Here is a 21,616-nt window from a genome sequence, read left to right on the forward strand (position 1 = left end):
GAGGCTTTTCCTCTTGAGTTACAAAAGACAGGGGAAGGCAGACTCAATGCGGTGGAGATGTAAGGTATCGCAAACGGAGATGTATTCGCATTCACGACCTCAATGCCTCTCCATTCATCTTTGAACGCTGAAAATTAGTTTAGCCACGAGAGTTGGAATACTTGCAGAGCGATGAGAATTCGGAAGATGGGCTTGAATAACATCCTCAGTGACTTCATGCCAAACAAAAACTAAATCAAAACTTCGACTGTTCTCAAGGGATACGTCCTATCAGCGTCTTAAATATAATCAACATCTTATTGCGGATATGCCTCTACTTTATATTCGTTTTATTACGACTCAGTTCACGAATTTTTCCATCATTCTCAGTTTGAAAAAAACCGATGATCATCTGAAAGAGTAAATAATTGCGACCCTATGTGCTCGATAATTTTCGGTGCATTTCAAAATTGTTCAAATCATATGGTAATTTTTCCTTTACTTATACCAGATTCCATGCCAATATTCCATATGAATGTTGGTCTATGGTTAATCTCGCGGTAAGTTTTCTTTACGACTACTTAATGCTTTTTATAGTTACGCCTATACCTCAAGGATTCAGTAAGATACCGCTGGATATTGAGCTGGGAGTGACAAAAGTTATAGAAGATACACGTGAAAGATAATGTCTTTTTTGTGGTTTCATTAGAAAGAAAACTAGGAAAAAAATACCTAATCATAAAGTCATTGCAGTAAATTAAACAAATTATACCAAAAATGTGGGTTTAGCTATTTCACTGTTCAAGATTTCAAATAAGTGACATTTTTTCGGAGTTGTGTGTAAACGAAATTGAAACTTCCTTCTCAATGGCTGGAAAACAGTAATTTTTATCGTCACCACCGTTATAAATACTCTTCAAATACGTTTATGGAAAATGTATAGTGAGAAAATGAAGAATTATATAGGAAAAATATTGATGGCATTTGTCTTTACATGTGGTTAAAAAAGAAGCTTCAATAAAGGTACTGAGAATAAAAAATCTTCTACATACATAATGTAATACTATCGTGGCAGAAGATAAAATACAGTGTCAAAGATATAGAAATAGTAGTAAATTCCTAAATAATAGAAACTACATTTGCACAATAACAGATAATCACCAAAGAAGCACAAAAGCGGTTTAAGGGGAACAATCGGTTTTGAACGGCATTTCAATTATTCTGAAAAAAATATCAAAGGGAAATATATTATTTATGAAATCTTCTGAATAAAAACAAATGAATTACTCGCACGTTTAGCTGAATATAAAGTAATTGCCGGAAATCAAGTTAAAGTTATTATCTTTTCTGGAATCCTACCTCAATCGTTAGCTGCACGAAAAATGCATTCTTCCTATTTTTCATGAATGCTCTGAATTGTCCATTAAATGCTGCAACAGTTACAATACAATGGGAGATGCAAATTTTTCCCTTCGGCTTATGCCTCATCCAGTCGACGTTATGACTGACCACCATACTCTCCTCCTTTAATGCTAATTTTACAATCACTAAACTTGAAAATGGAATAATGGTAAAAGATAAAATATTTTTTCATGAAAACGAAAGTTTTTTTAAAATAGTGTTTAACTATCTGCATTAATATCGTACCTGTTTCTGCGTTCACTACGTCCTGTCTCCGGCAAGCGTCGATCCAAATTCTCCTTCTCTCCAAATGTTTGGGAAAACGAAAAAACGTAACACTTCCTTTACATTTGCGATAGCTTTTGCCGCAGCAAGAAACCAAGCAAAAAGGCATCGCAGTTCGTTGGGTGCAATTTCCTATAAACAAAAGTTGTTCGCCACAAGATTCATTAGATATCCCAAGATGCACGTTTGAAATGAAATCCGGTTGATATCACGCGACCGTCTGCATGCGCAATGGCTTACCTATTTTAGTCTTACAATGCAGAATACGTACTCATACGGAAGTAGGGGGAAAGTTTATTTGGTGGTCAAGAAAATTCAGATCGAGGGCTAAACTCCGGTCTTACTTGGTTGGCGTGGATCATTCAGTGTTCATTTCTGAGTGAAATGGCTCCATTTTTGGATATTTTTTCTTAAAAACCGTCATTTTAAAAACCCGAAAATCCGATGCAACATACGAATGAATATCTCTCAGGGTATCTGAACTTGTCTCAGTACCACGACATTGAAACAGATTTTCGAAGGAGGGATTCATTTTTTGCGTAAATTAAGACCCGAAATACGGAACAAAAGATGGGCATAAACCATTGCCCGGGGATGGGGAATACAATATTCACGACCGGTCTGCTACCGACGGTCAAAATACTAATTTTTCGAAAATATTTAAGACCATTGACAAAAATTTGCAAAAAGTACCATAAAATTCAACATTTGGGTGCTAAATATTCTTCAAAAGCATTAATGTTTTTACAATAATAAATTCAAATTGGAAACGCCAAAAAACACCATTATTAGCGACATTTGCCATGAAGCTACTTTTGAATACCTTGATCTACGCAACCAAGATTCTTCGTACGTAGTGAAGATAATCTTGACGCATTTCAAAACTGCCCCAAAAATACGATTAACGCTACAAGGAAAATAGAATAATTATTATTTAACCTCATTCGAGTGAATATTAAAGATTTGCTTCTATTAACTGACTTACCATTTCTTTAATCGCTTATGCATTTCTATTGCATATATTAAAGAATTTTCGCTTTCTTGACCAAACGAATCAGACTGAACCTGCCCATGTTGTGTTGGCGCGTAGAAGGCAGTTAAAAAACAAATAAAGACATCTATAAATCACATAGAGTCATTAAAAAAGAGTTGCAAACATATGGAAAGTATTTACATATGAATCTTCTCAGTACACAGCAGTTACACTACGAATGATGACGTCTGGAAATCCTGTCGAATCGTTAAAAAGGAGTTCCAAACGTGTAGAAAGCGGTGCCTTACGAATACTCTTTGCAAAAAGGAGATAAGAAGGTGATTACAAATGAGTTAAAAACGTCTTCATATTGTCAATTTTTGGTATAAATGAGTGTAAATTGAGTTCTACAGCATTTCCATGAGAGATTTTGGTGTTTCAAAAGGGTTCCAAAGCAGTTGGAAAGCAAAAATGTTTCCCTGAGAAACCATGGCTGGCAATATATTGTTTTCAAGAAGACGCATTTTATTGTCATTTGTACAAATAATTGCCTTGTGATTGTGGTGCACGCATTCAAGCGACAACACAATACTGAATCTTTGGTCCTTCCTTAAAACAACCAATAAAAGCTTATGAAACAGCATTTGCTGCTACAAATGTAAAAGAAAATGATACGCAAACAGGTAAGTTATTTTATGCGTGAAAATTCAAACCCCCTCCCCGGACTGGATGACTTCTAACATCAAGCAATATTATGTTCTTTCGAAGTACATTATCTGTAATTTTATCATCCATTTCGCATAAAAATATTTTGCGATTGATTCAGTACTTTTATGGGTTATCTCGGACAATGAAACTCTTCGAAGGGTTTATAATGTAAATCTAATTACCTGTGAAAGTGAGTTTTAAAACGTGAGACTTTATTTCTGAGAACTATTTCGGAAATTTTAGGACAGCGAGAAATTACTCTTTTAAAAAGAATTCAACGCGACCATTTTCCTCTGTTTTCCACATTCCTTCTCGATGAAATATAGATCTTCCCTTTGTACAGCTACACACAAACATGTACCTCCTCAACACCTGATCCTTTTTTTCTGGAAACTTACCCTTCCCTATCCCAACCTCGTAATAGAAACGGCGCAGAGTGGTCCGGAATGCGACAAAGTAGAACAAAAAATCAGATTTTTGAAGGATTGTTTTGAAAATTGCACCACAAATGTTTTTATTGGTATACTCACTCCATTTCTGCAGTTAGTTTTACAATAACAACATTATTTTAGAAAATCTTGAGGAATTATAATTCATAATTATAATCCTCCTTAGGATACCTGGAATTAGGGTGGTGACAGAGTTTCCATTGGAATATATGCACCTCATTTGTTAAGGAGTAATGAGGAAGATGATGGTGTCATAGACAAGTGCTGTTCATAGAGTGCGGCTTCCATCCAGAAGCATAGCCCTTGTCAACCAAAAGATTTTGTGAGTCCAAAAGTGTGTGCCCACTGATTTTTCAAGGAAGCATAGGGCAATAAGTGAGTGAGTTTTGATTGGAAAGAAGAATTTTACTTTTTGGATTTTTTTTATGAAGGACCTCTTGTAATCGAATTTTGGGATAATTCAATGTTTTTAACTGGTCCCTTGATGCTCGATTTATCCAAGTTTCAGGGTAGGGTTTGGAAACAATTGCATATTAAATCCAAAGATGATTTCTGTATGCGAGGTGTGGCAAGGTTAATAAAAATATTGGCTTGAAACATTAGCCGAAAAAAACATCGTGTGGATTCGAAACTTCTCATCATAGGCAGATCTCGGGGGAGGCATGTGCAGTTACAACAAACCCTCCACCGTAAGAATAGGGTAGTTTCCTTCATCAAAGAAACCGAAAGGCATTGATTGCGATTTGTTACCCACTATTACTGTATTCATAATATACAAATTATTTCGTTTTAGAAATACCGGTTTAGACGAATGGCAATGGTCCATTTTTATCCTCATTTGAAAACGGCCAGATTGGCGCCCATGTGATGCCACTCCACGTGACGTCACAGGGACCTTGTTTCTATAGGAGAAGATAGGAGTTCTACATCGTCTGAGATTATAAATGCATGCATGAGGCGCAGAGCTCAGGGAAACATGTCTTAATCACCTATTAAAACTGGCTAAGGTCGGAAAGTTTTCTTCGTTTGATAAGGTATTAATAAACCTTTTTAAAGCCAAGCGCCACCAGCCAGCAAGGTACTCAGCCACCCGATAGCATCCTGCGTCCTATCAGCGCTCAGAGCCTTGATTAAGGTCACCTCACAAGGCGGGAGGGGGAACCAGAAATACGTCACACGGAGAGATTTCCTTACCCGTCGCGTTTTCGCGCGCTTGAGAATTTTCACTTTTCATTTAATCGCGAAAAATAGATATCGTCATTTAAAAATCTAAAAGCGTGAAATACGTACTCCAGGAGTAATAATCTTCCGATATAGACAGTAAAAAAATAATAGAAAACCACCCTATTATTAGCTAATCCTATAGAGAACTCACCTGCTGCTCCCACTACTGCACTATCATCCGAATGGTTCCACACATAATTTTTATGCTCACATAGGGTAGGGTATGAAAACAATAACATTTGAATAATCAATGCTATTGGACAAGACAAGATTAGTGGTCAACAGTGGAAAGAAATAATCTTTTCTGAGGGTCCATCACCTTTACTTTCTAGGACACAACATTTCATCAGCATCTTTCTGTTGTAGATTTATTTATCGAACTAATTAATTTTTCTATATTAAAACTTGGTATTAATAAAAACTGACCTTCTTTATATGGCAACGTAACACTTGGACAATGTCTGAATGGATTGCAAATTACACCCAGGTACTATGTTTTTCACTAAAAATATACCAATACTCTGAATATTCTCAGGAATTTCTCCATACACTGCCTCAAAATGATAAATCCAAGTTTTCAATAGAGTCAATATCACAAACAGGTAGGGATGGGCAGAGCAACAGACTTATTTTCAACTTTGATTAGAGAAGTTGCAATCGCTCGAGAACAGACGTTTTTTGCTCATGTTTGCTCTTGCACTTCATTCAAATTTTCCCCCTTTTCTGTAAAAGTGGGAGTCTCATTTGTGTTTGAAAGAATGCGGTCTTCTTGTATCAATCGATTCGAATTATGTATCTTCGTCAGCCTCCTCGTTACCGTTTCCGGGGATAGCATGCTCCATTTGCACGTTTTTGGGCTATATTGTTCATTCTCCTTCAGGATCTCGAGAATTTTCCTCTTCCTAATCACGGGGCGATCTGGAGAGAATGTAATGTCCTGATTCGTGTATTCTATTACCATTATTCTCAAGGGGTCTTGCATCATTTTTAGCTCATGTACTGTCTGTAAAAAAAGCAAGATACGCGAGTTTGAGGAGCTCTAGCGTCTAAACGAAGCAATCAACTTCAATGCAACAAAGAGCATACGAAAGTTCATTTCTGTGTTGTAACATGTAGTTAAAAAATCTTCGGATTTATAGTATTTCCTGTTCTTAATGTTTTCCCCCAAAAGTGCCCGTTTTATGCGCGTAAAATCAAGGTTCCCTAATTTGAGCGCTTGGCATTACCGTAATTTTCGTTCCTATAACTACAATCTTGATATGAAGAAACTACATCTATCACTAGTAGTTAGCCGAAATCAAGCTGTTTATACCACTAAAATTAACGGAGTTGTTGTATACAACGCAAACCTCTGCTAACTTCCAAACCAGGGGGTCAATTGAAAATTGATATGTAGTTTTCTTCCGTAGAATGTTAGTAATACATATACGTAGATCATACACGTTATATGTCAGCGGTAAAACAAAAGTAATTAACAGGCAGCGAACCGAGAGCGCAGTCCCCCACCTGTTTACTGGCTGTGGTCCAACAAGTAAGGAGCGGAGAAAGCCGCTTCCGTAACAGGGAGAGAACAGTCCAAGTAATATTAGCCTCTTGGTGCAGCTTGGCTTCCGACTTGCCCTCAGCGCCGATTCTTCTTTGAACGATAGTTTCGCCAGCGTTGCTGCAGGCGTCTTTGGGTTTGAAATGACGGATGCAGATGTTTTGCAGTCTTATATAAGGCTTGATTATGGTGAGGTGCGGCAATATATGGCAATTGGCTGGTTTGGGGAAGAGTTTCTTCGAGGCGTTGGAGAGCGAGTAGCTGTCCTCCCTGTTGAAGCTTGGTGTTTTGAATATTTCGATAGCCTCTTTAATCAGCCGGGGAAATTATTGCTCCTGTCAGGTGATGAGTTTAGAGTTTCCGAAGTACACGATGTGCATTGGCCTTCCCCATACATGCTCGGCGATGGCAAATAAACGAAATTATCCATTGTTGGTAGCTCTTTGGTGTTCTTTCATTCTGCATTTCAAGGCTCGTGATGTTTGGCACTTGCACGAGTCTCCGCAAGAGCACTCGACTCGGTATATTCGTCTTTATATCTGAATGGAACTTGGCCTTTCATATGGGGTCGTCTGTCTCCTTGCAGAACACGACAAAGTCACAAAAGTGTCACTATGCCGTGTTTTGCCAGAACCCTCGCACCTTTTTCCGATGTCTCGGATGCATATATCCGTGAAATGCACAATGGAAACAAACTAAAGGCCCACCAAAATAGACAATTTCGTATATTCGCCATCGCGAAGCACGCCCAAGATTGACTTTGGAAACGCTAGGAAATTTCGGAAGACAAATGGTTCCCGAACTGGCCGCTTTCAGACGTTGATGAGCTGTGAGTTAATTTTTCCGCCACTATACCTATCTTCAAAACTTCATTGCAGGTGGCCATTAAGATCTCTCGGGCAGTCTCCTCCCGAACATCGGAATGGGGACTACTTTTGAACGTAGGTTTTCGCAGCGAGGGGCATCGTTGATAATGGCTTCCGGGTGCAGCTGCGTGTTGCGCTTTGTCGTGCAAGCTTTCGCGACCGTTGCAGGACGCATCATCAGGCGATGAATGAAATTACGGAATCGGTGGTCAATTAATACCCCATTATACCATATTAAGTTTTCCCCACTACGGGGGAGGTGGACGAGTATATTAATTGACCACCGATTCCGTAATTTCATTCATCGCCTGATGATGCGTCCTGCAACGGTCGCGAAAGCTTGCACGACAAAGCGCAACACGCAGCTGCACCCGGAAGCCATTATCAACGTGGGACTACTTTTACCTCCGGAATGTTTTACCCAAGGGAATTCCATCGTGAGTGATAATTTGACGTTGGAGAGACGGCGACTCCTCGGGATATTAATGTGGTTGTTTCCCCTTGCCTTCCTCATCGCAGTATTACAGCCGTTCACGTAAACGTTCTCACGCCTGCAGTGAAATGAGTGTCGCTGTACTTTCCGCCGTGGCCTCTATCTTTCCTCATTTGAAGATGACCCACTGCCTTCTCCTCCAGATGATGCGAGGCATATTTAGAAGCCTCCCATCGCCAAATCGCGGCATTTCCAAAGGCTTTGTGTATTATTTAGTTGGCCTATCTTTCCCAGGGATAGGCTCATATCTGCTCGAATTACTGCTGCCTTTTCTCCATGACTGCTTATTCGACATATAAACTTGCTTATGTCGCAGCTTAACTTAACGATCAAATGTTGACACAACATCTTCATCTTCGGCGGACGCAGCCGGTAGCTTTAAACCTTTAACTGCGGGAGCGTCAACATTTTTCTGCCACTGTGTGCGGGACCTGAGCGGGAAAGATATTTATTCGTGGACCCCGGGTGTGTGTCCAGCAGGTGATAAACCCTCTTAATTCGGGACTGCCCACCCAACCCCCTGACGACAGACCGTATATGTAATATGTCCGTGGTAATTACGCGGGGACGAAAGACCCACCGCCGAGAGTACAAGAAGGAGAGACCAATGCATTCATATAAGTTTCCCTGGCTAATGTACAACAGCAAGATAAATAAATTGCTAGGAAATGCTAGGAATCGTTGGAATTGTTTTCATAGTGAATGCGCCGCGGAAAGTAGGGAGCTCTTTCCCTCTCGGAGAAGGGAAAATCCGGGCAGCGCTCCCCGTGATGAGGGTATCCAGTCCCCGAAAGACGCCTTTGTGCTCTCTGCCACTATACCCTTTTTCCGAACTGATGGCGGCTGGGTGGAAAATAGACCATCAGAAGCGCTGCCCCTTCCACTTCTCCTCCATCCCCTTCCCTTTTCCCCTCCATCGGGCCGACTGGCGTTGCTAGCATTGGGAATAACGGTACTTTCGGGAGCGGCGGAAGGTTCTAGGACGAACGCTGTGCGGTTCCAACGGATTAGATTTGGCAACACTGCGAGCTGGAGAGGGATCAGCACTGCACGGAGCTCGGAGAGAGACTGCGGGCTCCTACACACTTTCTTCTGTCGCACTTCTGTAATTGGCTAGAAGAGTGGGTGGGTTTCGAGCAAGCTCACGGTCAGCCGCCGTCAGTTCAGAAAAAAGGGTATAGGTTTGGCCGAGTTCAAGCGACCGCGGAAAGGACGACGTTGAAATCTTAAAATATGGCTGCCAGTGGCGAGAAAATTGGTCAAATGTTGACACACGTTCTCCCCGCAATCACAATGCAGACCATTTAAAAACGTTTCCGCAGCTTAAGGTATAACTCATTAGTGCATAGCGTCCGATTCGTCGAACCTCCGTATATAATTTCTTTCTGGGCTCCAATTGACATGCGCTACATAGTGATACTATATTAAGTTGACATGGATGTCTGTCTTTACTGCGCTGGTAATATTTCAGCTGACTACTTGAATGTATCGACTTAAGAAGGAGTTATGTAAGATATGGCATTCAAAGAACTTTCAGTCGTCCCACAGGGTAATTAAATTATTTTTATTGAATTTTTTCTCAATATGTTAATAACTTTTATCTTATCCGATATATCAGACGCCATGCACGGGGGTCAGTTCTCGTTGTTTATCTAAAGATGGCTGATCTAATATTTTGGCCACATACTTTTATTTGAGTATAGTACATTTAATTTTCAAATTACGTTAATTTTATTTAACAGTGGAATGTAAGCATAATGTAAGTAACTATCCAGAAAAAGATTGTTTGCCTTGGCAATAAATAAATATAAACACCCAATGGCATCTGTGGAGGTGACAAATTATGCAAGGTCACCCTCTAATGTAACATCATGTAATCTTTGTGAGTGGAGAAAGGGGAAACCTCTAGTTAACCTAAAATGCATATCTTCATTCTGAAAAGGTATTGAAATTTGAAAGTAGACTGGACGTTTTCTTTATTTTCCTCAGATAAATTGTTTAACCACATTTGTGTACAAAGTAGCATAAATTCTAATTATAAAAATGTGAACATAGCTTTTGAGGAGGAGGAACGTGTGGCATTCCTCAGCGATAAGATAATGTAAGGATACGCTTAATCTTTTGTATGAGTTATCTTTAATACATGTTTATCTGTCCGCTATGTGTTTCCAGACGGCTGAACGGATTGCGGCCAAAGTTTGTACACAAATGAATCCCTTGCTCACAAACTCCGTAGTACTACTATTGGTTGCGTCCGACGTGTCCTCTGAATCATTTTCTCATTACCAAACCCTGCAAGTGCGCTCAGCGCCACCTAGCATCCACCTTCTGTCCTCTACTTACCCTCCGATAACATCCCCATTTACTCTGCCAATGTTTGTACACCTTCCACCTCCATTGCTGGCTTTTTTCGCAACTTCACCGTTCTAATGTTAATGGTCCACGATTATCGTTGCTGTCCTATTGACGGTGCATTCCGACAAATAGTGTCGAATCGCTCAGCCGCGAGTGAAAACAGAGAAATAGGAATAAAATTGCATATATTTTGACAATGAAAATAAATGACATGCTGAATTCATTAAATTAACAAACTCGGCCATAAGCCTTTTATTGTTCACTAATATCACATTATTCACAAAATGTGGACATGATAAATATTTATACAAAGAATATTCAAAGAACACATGATTAATTCTAAGAAAATTCGGAACCAATTAGAAGATGCCAATTAAGACTGGACTTAAAGCCAGAAACATTGGAGTGAATACTGTGGACGTGTTTAATCAAAAATGTGTAGTGTAGGCTGCTTCATCCTAATCTGATAACCTGGGTGTGCCCTTTTCTGCAACTACTCTCTTTCAATATTCATTACGAAAATCCAGAAACACATTGCTAAGCACGCATTTCATAGAAACAATTAGATAGCCCATCATCCCTATTGACACAATATCATCATTTATTTCTCGTTGTGCAGGCGAAAATTAACGATTACTCCGTGCAGCTTTGCATGAGGTTCAATTGGAACATTTGTAACATTTATTTAAATTGTCCTGTCCGCAAGAAAATGTTGCATGCGTAAACGTGACTTATCAGAGTGAAACCACGCAACATGAAGAGAGTATCTCACTTTTGAACGCATGTGGAAGTTAAAGAGAAATAACAGTGAAAGACTTAGTGCAAAATACGAAATAATAATAATGCATCACAATTGTACGTTTACACTTGTGGTGGTCAGGGCCTCTGTTTGCAGTGATGGACGGGATGGGGACTACGCATAAACAAGGCTGCGCTCACACGTGTGAGCATGTATGTTTATCTGTCAAGGAAACCACTCACTGCAAAACACTTCCAACAAATGTTACATTGACAAGGTTTATCTGCTGTGTGTGTACGAATGGGTTACTAGGTCGCATCATGGAGTGACAGACTCGCTGCATACGTCGCAGAAATAAAGCAACTCTCGGTTTTTTTGTACATATGTCTATATCAAAGAGGCTATTTGTCGAGAGGGACACTCTAATTCGCCGCACGAGTAGAGTTTCTCCTACGTGTTGTTTCGCATGTGACTCTTAAGTGAACGACTCTGAGTAAAAGATTATTTTTGTGGATTCTGCGTGAAAAAGGTCCCTCTTCTGCATGCGTTTGCATGTGTCCCACCAGACACCAGATACAGAGGAAAAACTTATCAGTGGTTTTGGGGTGCGGTTCTTTATAGAAACTTGGAATTCATTGGTCAATCGATGAATTTGAGTTACGAAACCATGATTGTTTAAGTTAAATAATGTCAGAATTGTAATTGTAATTCTGACATTATTTACCAATGCTAAACTCTGGAGAAAAAACGATAGGAATTGATCAAAGAGTAAAAAGAAAAGCATAGTGAAGAGTTTGATCTGGAGCTCTCTATGGTGCGGAAACGTGGACAGTGTGGAAAGAAGACGAGGGAAGATTGGAGGCATTTGAGATGTGGGTATGGAGAAGAATGAAGAAGGTGAAATGGACAGAAAGGAAAAGGAACGACCAAGTGCTGGATATGGTTGGCGAGGAGATGCAGCTTTTAAATGAGATACGGAGGAGACAGAGGGTATAGAAGGGAGGAGCACTTAGCGGTGAGGGGATGTTGAGAATGGGGTTAAAGTAGACTAGAGTAGAACGTTAGGGAAACTAGGGAGGGGAAGGAAAAGAATAGGATTTCTAGATAGATTGAAAGGGAGTAGGGCTTACAATGAATTGGAGAAGACAGTGCTGGAACTAAAAGGAGGCTCCCAATGTGGAAAAGTGGTGCGCAGCTTACATTAAAATTTGGAGGATTCCTGTAATCTGCACACACCCTTTTTTCAATGGCATTTATGGAAAAAAGGTGTGCGGTTTCTCTGAGTAAATATGGTAACTCTTCTAAAAGAATAACATTTTTTGAGCACTGGAATTTTACACTGATTTCTTGCGTTGATAACAACAAAGTTAGTTAACACAAGGCACTAAGACTATAAGCCCTGCAGTCTGTTATTTTTAACACTAAAATTTTGTTTCAAAGTTGCTTATGCACACAACAGAGTGAAGAATTCATTTATTGTATGGAGTAAATTGCAGTATGCAACAAAATATATCACTGCAAAAACTAATGGCAATATAACCACTTTACAATGGATTATTGCTGTGAGGATGATCATTAATGGTAGGGAGGATCAGACTTAACTGCCAAAGAGTGGCCCTAACGTCTTGCTTAGCTGGGTCTCAGGCCGTGACTGAATGCAAACGACAATTGCTTCCCCAGCGGTTCCCTCACATTGGCTATAGCCGACATCTGCTCGTTTTCCATTGGAAAATCCATGACAACTATACCTAACAACAGGTCTTCTGCTTATGAAAATGCCCGTCAGCTCCACCCACCATTTGGTGCAAAAGGATTAAGGAAAGTAGTGCAACGAATTTTATTTTCTTGTAAATTCGGTTTGCAAGTTTGACACTAGGGCATCTTGGCTACATACTTAATACACCACTTTTGTAATACAAAATCTCTCAGATGATCCCCAGAGAAAAAGACCCTGGTGTTTTCAACCTCCAGATACCATGTTCTTTGTCATGACAAAATGTGTATGGGTATTTGCTTTGCTTACATCAGTGCTGCCCTCATACTGGAATTTTGTCAGTTAACAACTGACGAAATGGTGAGTGAATGCATGTGAAATCCAGGAAATAAGACAAGGAAAGGATATTTAAGATTTCATGCATTAAAACTGCTTTTTTGTATTACATCCGCTATTATTTCCAAAACGATATGCCTGTGTTGAATACTAATAAATGAGTTTCACATAAACATACTTAAGTCCTACCTCCAAAGAAAACTTCCCAACTAGAAAACATTTTAACTTAATAAACAAACAATATTCCACCATTTAAGGCCTTATTTGTTCTCATATAATCTAATGAAATCCTTCGTAACAATCCTTAGTCACCACACGAACAACAGCACACACATGAAATACTACGGGCCACCGAGGTGCCCCTCATGCCCACTGAAGGACTTATATGACATAATTTAATGGTCCCATGATTTATTAACTTAAATATAAGGCAAGTAAACTTTAACACAAATGTAGAACATAAAAAGGAAAAAAGCTTATTTTGAGATAATAAAAATATGTTTGAGTTATTAGTAACTTAGAATCCAATGGGTTACCTTTAAACCTGGGAAGAAGATACAACGTCCTACAATGATAATAATTTATTTTACAACCTATTATTAGATTCGTTCATGAATTAAAGTCCTTAACAAGGATTCTGTACATACCTGGGCATTCTCCTCGGGAGATGGTTCCTCCTTTACCCCAACCAGCGTCCAGTCCATGTCTTCAAAATTTGCTCCTGTGCCCAGAGCTTCCACTATTTCGCCTTGGGAAGCAGTTAAGGTATTGGGCTGCAACTTAATCCACAATCATCATCATTCATGATTGAAATAAAGTAAAATAGAAAAACTTCAGCAAATATGTCACAGGAATAAAATTAAAGTTCAGTTCATATGGATATGTTTTTCATACTTTCCTGCAAGCTGCGTTAACGTAATTAATGTCAGGAGTTCATAATTTTTGTAATTATGTTTTTAATTTACCACTTTATACCAACTCTTCACTGCAAAATCCCTGCAAAAGCCACGTGATGGCTCTCAGGGCATTGGTTTCTGGAGATACAAAACTCCAGTTATAATCTTATTCGTAACAGACACTTATTTTATGGGAGAAATCTGTATGAGAATCCAGGGCCCATAGTAATAACACACACTCATGGAAAATAAATATGGTCAATAACGCAGGATAAATTTAGTGTATTTTGGTTTATTATGCAGTTTAGAGACTAATATATAACAGTTTCAAAATAGTTTAAAAATCTCCTTATAGGTCAAAAGTTGCATTACTTCAATTGGAAAATATGAAGGTTCATTTACTCTGCACAGGGATCTGATAAGCGGTGTTTTCTTGAGGTGTTTCTACATCCAGGGACTAAACAAAAATGTATAATGCATATTTAAGTAGTGCATCATTAGTTTGCCTGGATGTGACTAAATCTCTTACAACTTATTTGCTCGAAAGGTATACGACAGTGCCTTCAAGCATATGAAATTGTTTCAGGTGTAAATGCATTATATCCATGATAAAATATAAACAACAAATGATACTTCACCATTCTTAAAGTATATATCCACATCTGACCACGGTTTCAGTATTATGTCCTTTTCACCCCTAATAACCTCACAAAGAGACTAATATGTTGAGCCACAGAAAGCACAGTAAACAATGATGGATGAAGCAATAAATAAATAACAATAATAAAGGCAAGGGGAGCATTCCACAAAAAAGAACAACCTACTAACAACTGAGAATACAAATAGATAAGCATGGAAACAATGCATCAGACACTACGTAAGGAATATACTTATAATTGGTAGGCAGGCTTCAAAATTTACAGCTGCAGAAAAGTCAACAGTTAAAGCTATGGAAATGTGTTGCTCCAGAAAAATGATGGCGGTAAAATATTTTGACAAAGTAACATGGAAATATGAAGACAAATGGGAGACAAGAACCTAAACTTAATCGCCCACGTCATGAATATATAAATAGTAAATAAAAGTCAGTTCACATGACTAACAACTGATGTCTTTTGGCAATCGACTTGCACTGCCAACGTCCAACACCCCATTCAAAAATGGTAAAAAGGACAAATCCCTAGACCCCATCATAAATGCCTGCTCACTTTCATCACAAAATCCCAATCTGCACAACCTAATTCCTGTGAATAACAAATCTCTCATTAGGAACTCATTTTATTGTCAGATCTGGATAGCAGCTACATCATGTTGTCATGGTCATTCTGTCAGAGTACCAAATTCAACAGAACTCAGTAATAGTCTTAATTCCCTAGCCCCCTTCTGCTTCGTGGAGAATGGAAAAGAAAATTGTGTTCGTATGATCACAAAAAATATAACTGCTTAGTGCCGTGATGACACAGAGCTCACTTGCTACATGAGCAAAGTTTACTGTCAGTTTGGCAAAATACACCAAATCCATTCGTTACAATGAATCACTCATTTTAAACAATTATTCATTAAGGCTCTTCCGTATTTGTTAATGACTGATCAGGTAAGGAAAATGCTGTAGGTTTCTGCTGAGAGGTATTGTGAATATTCCACAACAGAATGATATTTTGCCCTAAGAAAAAAGAACTATACAAGGCAAGAGTTAACTCACCAAGTCAGTTGCCAATGGGTCTGAGCCATCATTTGCTATTTCAGCTGGATCTGGTGTGTACAGCTGAGGATTATTCCCTTCACTGAGAGGGTCTTGGTTCTCCTCTTTCACATGAAACTAGAAGAGAAAAATGGGCGTCACTTCAAAGCAAAACAATAATAACCTCGTTTTATAGTAAAAACTACTCTTTTAATTGAGACCACTCCAGCTGGCCCAAATAATCGTGAGATTCTTGTAACTCACAATTCAAACTCCAGAATATTAATGTCCAACTTGTGAGGGGGGGGGGGATACGTCACCAAGAGCAGTTTATTGATAGTTTTGGAGGTTTGAATGAGAGTTTTGGCCATTTACACTAGTGGCACAACAGCAGGAACGATAGATCAAAGTTCCTCTGTACATTGATTTGCCTTCATCTTTTCTTTACCCAGGCTTATAAAGAGGTGCCAAAATAGTTTTCGCTGATTCCTTAGTACAATTACAGGAGGATAATGGCTTGAACAAATAAGAGGGCAATCATGAGACACAACCTAGTTTTAGCCACTACCAATGGCTACCCCACAGGATAAGAGACACTTTTGTCAACAGATTAGAAGTGTTGTACAACTGATATTGACTTGCATGAAAAAAGATTTGTGTGTACGGCTTTTTGCCTCATAGGTTACTACTGGACTAGTCCAACTACTGAAGGTGGCATAATGGTGAGTGACTTCCCATAAAAATACTGAAATTCATGACAGACACACCCTCATTCCTCAAACAACCAAGAAATTTGCACAACTGAAGGTGGTTCACTTAACGTTTCACTGAGTATAAGAAAAAAACTCACCAACTTGTCATCCCTGGGCAGTAGGCAGTCTGGAACAGGAATATATATTTCAGTTGTTTGGGCTGAGCATGTGGGCTGTGTATTGTTTTCAATCGTGCCTTGAATGCAGTCCTTAGTCTCCACAGAAGGCTCCAAATTGTCATCAACTGCCCCTCCTCCTTCAAAACTCTGCAGACAAAGTAACAGTGACAAAACACTTATCTCCTCAAAAACACATACATGGAATGCACTAAATCATTACAAAAAAAGAATGCTGAAAAAATTGTATCTGCTTTCATATAAAAATGGAGAGTTGCCTGCATGCCCATTAATCGATCACTGAAAAGCTGCAGCACTGACTGAAACGAAATTTAGCAAGAAGATCCATGATATTCTGAGTTCATGCAGCGTCTTTTTAAAATTAATTTGTGCCATGATAGCCGGCCCTTCACTGCAAACTGTATGATAGACAACGTAGATCATTCAGATGTATAATTTTTCAAATAATGAGAAATCAAACTACAGATTAAAGATTCAAACTTTTGTCATAAAAAACGAAATACTCGAGTTTCATACTGTTACACACACAATTCACTTCTGCAATTATAATTTTTGGAGCAGTGGCTTTTGTTAGGCCAAAATCACTATATATTCTTCTCTCAACAGTACAGCAGAGGAAAAAAACATGTGGAACATGTTTTCAATGCATTTATTATGTTCTAGACGTCCTGCTAATATTTAAATGTAAACTCTGGAGGGGAATACTGGGTGTAATATTTATGCAGAAAGAAAAGAAACCTCAAAGTCATCTTGTTTTCCAAATCCTTTTTTATGAAACTGTTTTTTAAATAACACTGATACTATTATCCTTAAAACTTGCAAAACCAGTCATACAACAATTATGTATTATGGACTATGCAATGTTCTTGCTGTCTGTCAATAGATGGCTATAGAACTGATTGCTCGTCATTTTTGAAATACCAGAAACATCATGACTCAAGCTAAGACATTTGGTAGACAAAAAGCTCGATGACCATGATGAATACATCTCGGTAATAGATACTTGGTGTTGTGAGAAAATGTCTAAGTTTGAGCCAATTAAACACCATTTGTGAAAGGAAACGATTTCCTTCTTTTATTCAAAGAAAACAGGGGATAAAGTTCATCAAGAGTCCCATTAAGTAACCCGAGATGCTGCTACAAAAGAAGCAATGTTAAATGATTAGTATCATTGCTTCAAACTCGGTAATTCTAATGATGATGACTGTCCATTTGAAGGAAGACGAAAAGCCTTCAATGAAAATTAATTGGAGGTATTGCTTGAAGAAGACGAATGGAAAACTTAAGAAAAGTTTGCTTTGTATTTGGAGTTACCCACCAAGCCATTGCATGTGTTGGTAATTTAGTATTAAGCAAGGAAATTGAGTTCCCAATGATTCAACAGAAATTATAAAGCATATAAATGATCCACCTCACATTAAAAAATCCATTAAAACCTAGCTGGAAATAATCAAATGTTAGGGCCAATCGTTGCCCGCAGATTATCCAGGCATTGCACTGTCTGATTATTACTTGTCCCATTCGATGGTATATGATCTGACAGGTTGGCACTTGCACCCACATGAATACATTGAATAATGGCTTCATTCATGCATAACCTCAAAAGATGAACACTTTAACCATCATGGTATTCAAGCTCTGCCACCATGATGCAGAAAAATAGCATCTGATGATTGGCAACTTCCATCCTTTTATATGTAACCCATTTGAAATTCGGATATATAGCTCTGTTTTTATCATAGGGTGGACAGAACCTTATTAATCACCTAGATTTTTAAATTATTAATCAAATGAACCACTAAAATACAAAATAAATACATACACCTAGCAAACAAAATCTTTAACTCTACAATTACATGAAAAATTTCTCAACACAGTTATCTGCATAAACTTAAATACACTTTAGAAAAATATGAGCAAAAAACATTAACCATTCCAATAAGTACTTAGAAAATATTTCTGCTACCACACTTCAAACTCAAAGAATAAAATTCATCCACAAATTATAACAGTATCCCATTCAAATTATTACACAATCACTACACGAATGTCATCAAAACATATAAAAATAAGGTTTCAAGAAATTGACATCAAAATATATAATAGGAATTTAAATACTTTGATCATACATTATTACACCTTAATAAAGTCGATAGCCCCAAAAAATTAAGAATACAATAAACTTTCCACACATGCATATCATATAAAGTGTTATCACAAGTTTTCCAAGCGTAGACATCTGTGGAAGGTTACTCAGGAATTCCACCGGATCAGGGGCCGTATTCTGTATCTCCAAACTGATCTGTGTGGCTCCGATTGGCCAGGTGGGACATCATAGAGAATTGCGGTAAGTAGTCCTGCGATTCTTTATGAAGATGATGGGTGCAGCACCGACGTGAAAACAGAGGATCATTGCTAGCCATACCAACACAAAAAAGGTGTCTATATGGCCACCGACTAGTCAGTTCCATGAATACCCCATGCAATTCGTGTCTTTTATTTCGTTTTTTCCTCATCACCAAGTCATTAAAGAGGTTTGTGACAATTTATCTCTTTCTCCATTTTATTTCTAATTATCTTTTTCTTTTATTACGTGAAGGGAGTAAATAAATTATGATAGAGTGAAATAAAGCCTATTCCAAGTGAGTGAAAGTGATATTATCAATGAGAGAAAGTCATGAAATGGTGGCAGACTTCATATTTATTAACCAATACCTTTTATTTTTGTTAAGGTTAATCAATAGTTGATGATAAAGTAAATTATACTGGCCTAATCAAAGGTTGAGAAAAATTAAATATTGAGGAAAATCTCATATTTATTTGTTGATGAGGGAAAAACAAAATAAAATGTACAATGTGCATGGGGGGGATGAAACCCCCTACTCGGTGGGCATTCCTATACATTTTTGGTGTCCGCACGGCAATCGATGATCTCTCTTTTACTTGTTCGTGCTGTACTGCTTGGGTGCATACAGAATCACACGACTGCTTACCAGGAGTGAGTGTGATGCTCCACTTGACGATCGGTGCCACACTGATCGGTTTGGAGATACATAAAACAGCTCCTGGAAAACTCAAACAAAAAAATGTCAGCCGAGATGGAGTTGGAGAATCTGAGCAGGTGTAATTACGGGGCAACCTTCTGCATATCATACAGTTAACCTTCAAACTTATTTATACTAAGGTTATATTTAAATTGCTAACCACAAATGTTAAAGGAAGCTTTCGAATTTTATTATGCATTTTTAAAATACAGTTTATCTGAGAGATTTTTTAAAGAAACTGTTTTTATAACAAAAATACAATAATTTTAATGCAGGCACTAACAGAAATGTAAATATAAAGATAATATTCAAATATAGGAAGATTTTTATGTAAATTAGAGTTAGCAATTACAGATAAGATGTATCACATAAAAAATCCTAATTGCTTTTATTTTACACCCATGGATGAATATGTTTTCTAGGATAATTTTTGCGCACTTAAATTAATTTCCAATACTTTGCCATTCATGCCTTCATTGTACCCACCATGAAATGCCTTAAATAGAAACAATGAAAATCCGAAACGTCGCAAAGATGCTTTTAATTATAAATAACCTTAGCCTCATGAGAGCATAGTTAAAGGTTAGGAAGAGGCCCCGAACAAAAGAAAGATAATATGTTTACATGCACATGAGACTTTATTTGACAACGCATAAACAATTTCCGGGTTTCTGAGACTTCATTCTTTAGCAGCATATCGTCAGGGATTTGTTTGTTCACTTTAGCATGCTCCGATTACCTAATCAAATACTTAAAAAGGTAGGGTGGTACAGCCTAGTGGGTAGATTGCCTTTTTGAGTTGATAAATAGTGAATTTGAATGCCATACTTTCCCGGATATCATTGTTTAGCACACACTTAGTTTTGCCAGAAGACAAAATGTCTTCATTAGTTGCCACTGAAAAACCAACTCCAACATTAATATGACCCTGCCAAAGATTCACAGGTGCGGAAAAACCGCTTATGGGAAATAGGACTACTATCAATTTTCCAGAACCATGTTTGAGGGCCTTACATATCCCTACAATTGTAGATTCACAAAAGGTACGCTAAATTATCTTTTGATCGTTAATCGAAGTGCATTTTTATTACTATTCGATTTAATGGCCACCGGCAGTTATAAAACATTATATATTTCTCCAATTGTGTCACCAAGCGACTAATCTATTGCCATATTGAGTTAATCCTTATGAATTTATGCTATAACTATTTCTATCCGCAAACATTTTCTCCCTAGATTCCTACTATTGTAGACAAAAACCAAAGAGAGTCACTTTTAACTGTGCAACATTTATACTACACCAGTCTTCAAATAAGAAAAAACGAAAAGTACTCACCCTGAAGCATTTTCTCGTCAAACTTTTTCTCAGAACTGCGTTTGATTCTAAACAAATCTTTTTGAAAACACCGAATTCCGTCAGTTTCTTCAAACACAGTGGACACATGGTAGCGGGCAGGCCATCTCCCACAGCAATCTGAGTGGTTAATAAACAAGTTAAACGTCAACAGAATTCGGAATCATCTTGGAAAACAAAATGAAGTAAGCAGAATCTTAAATAAAATCGATAACATGCAATGTGTAACTTACATGTAAGCCGACTAAATCATGTAGGGCATCCTTCACAGTTGTTTCGCATGCTACACTCGAAGAGAATATGTTGTAATAATACTCATGATTCTTCATGCAAAGTCTGCAAAGGTCAATTTCTGAATTCCTTAGTGAAGATTCCGTTAATATCCCGCTGGTAAGACTCATGTTTTCACTTCAAAATATCATTCACAATTTAATTCAGGTCTAACGTCAAAGAAATCATCCACTTAGCATTGACAAACACCACAAAAACCCACAAGGAAACTGCATTCACTACGAGTATGTGTGAAAATGAAATACTTTAGAATGCTCAACGAAAGGAACATAAAAGCCAACAATTAATGAATCGCCTGAAAGATATACCAGGACGAAATAGAATGGACCGAGAATATTTTCAACAATTTTAGACACAATTACACATTCCGTGGTCAAAATACACAACAAATATTGA

At 38.0% G+C, this 21,616-nt stretch overlaps 1 protein-coding gene across 1 annotated transcript; it reads right to left on the reverse strand.

The window, feature by feature from the left end:
- Positions 1 to 11,975: 11,975 nt before the first annotated feature.
- LOC124173309 lies at positions 11,976 to 18,094 on the reverse strand. Its single transcript, XM_046552827.1, has 4 exons — positions 18,044 to 18,094; positions 16,493 to 16,693; positions 15,664 to 15,780; positions 11,976 to 13,844 (listed from the first exon to the last, which is right to left on the reverse strand). Exons 1-4 carry the CDS (start codon positions 18,092 to 18,094, stop codon positions 13,665 to 13,667), a joined length of 549 nt encoding a protein of 182 aa, XP_046408783.1. The 3' UTR covers positions 11,976 to 13,664.
- Between the last annotated feature and the right edge of the window lie 3,522 nt (positions 18,095 to 21,616).

The sequence above is a fragment of the Ischnura elegans genome, assembly GCF_921293095.1.
Source record: "Ischnura elegans chromosome 13 unlocalized genomic scaffold, ioIscEleg1.1 SUPER_13_unloc_4, whole genome shotgun sequence".
Classification (NCBI taxonomy): Eukaryota; Metazoa; Arthropoda; class Insecta; order Odonata; family Coenagrionidae; genus Ischnura; species Ischnura elegans.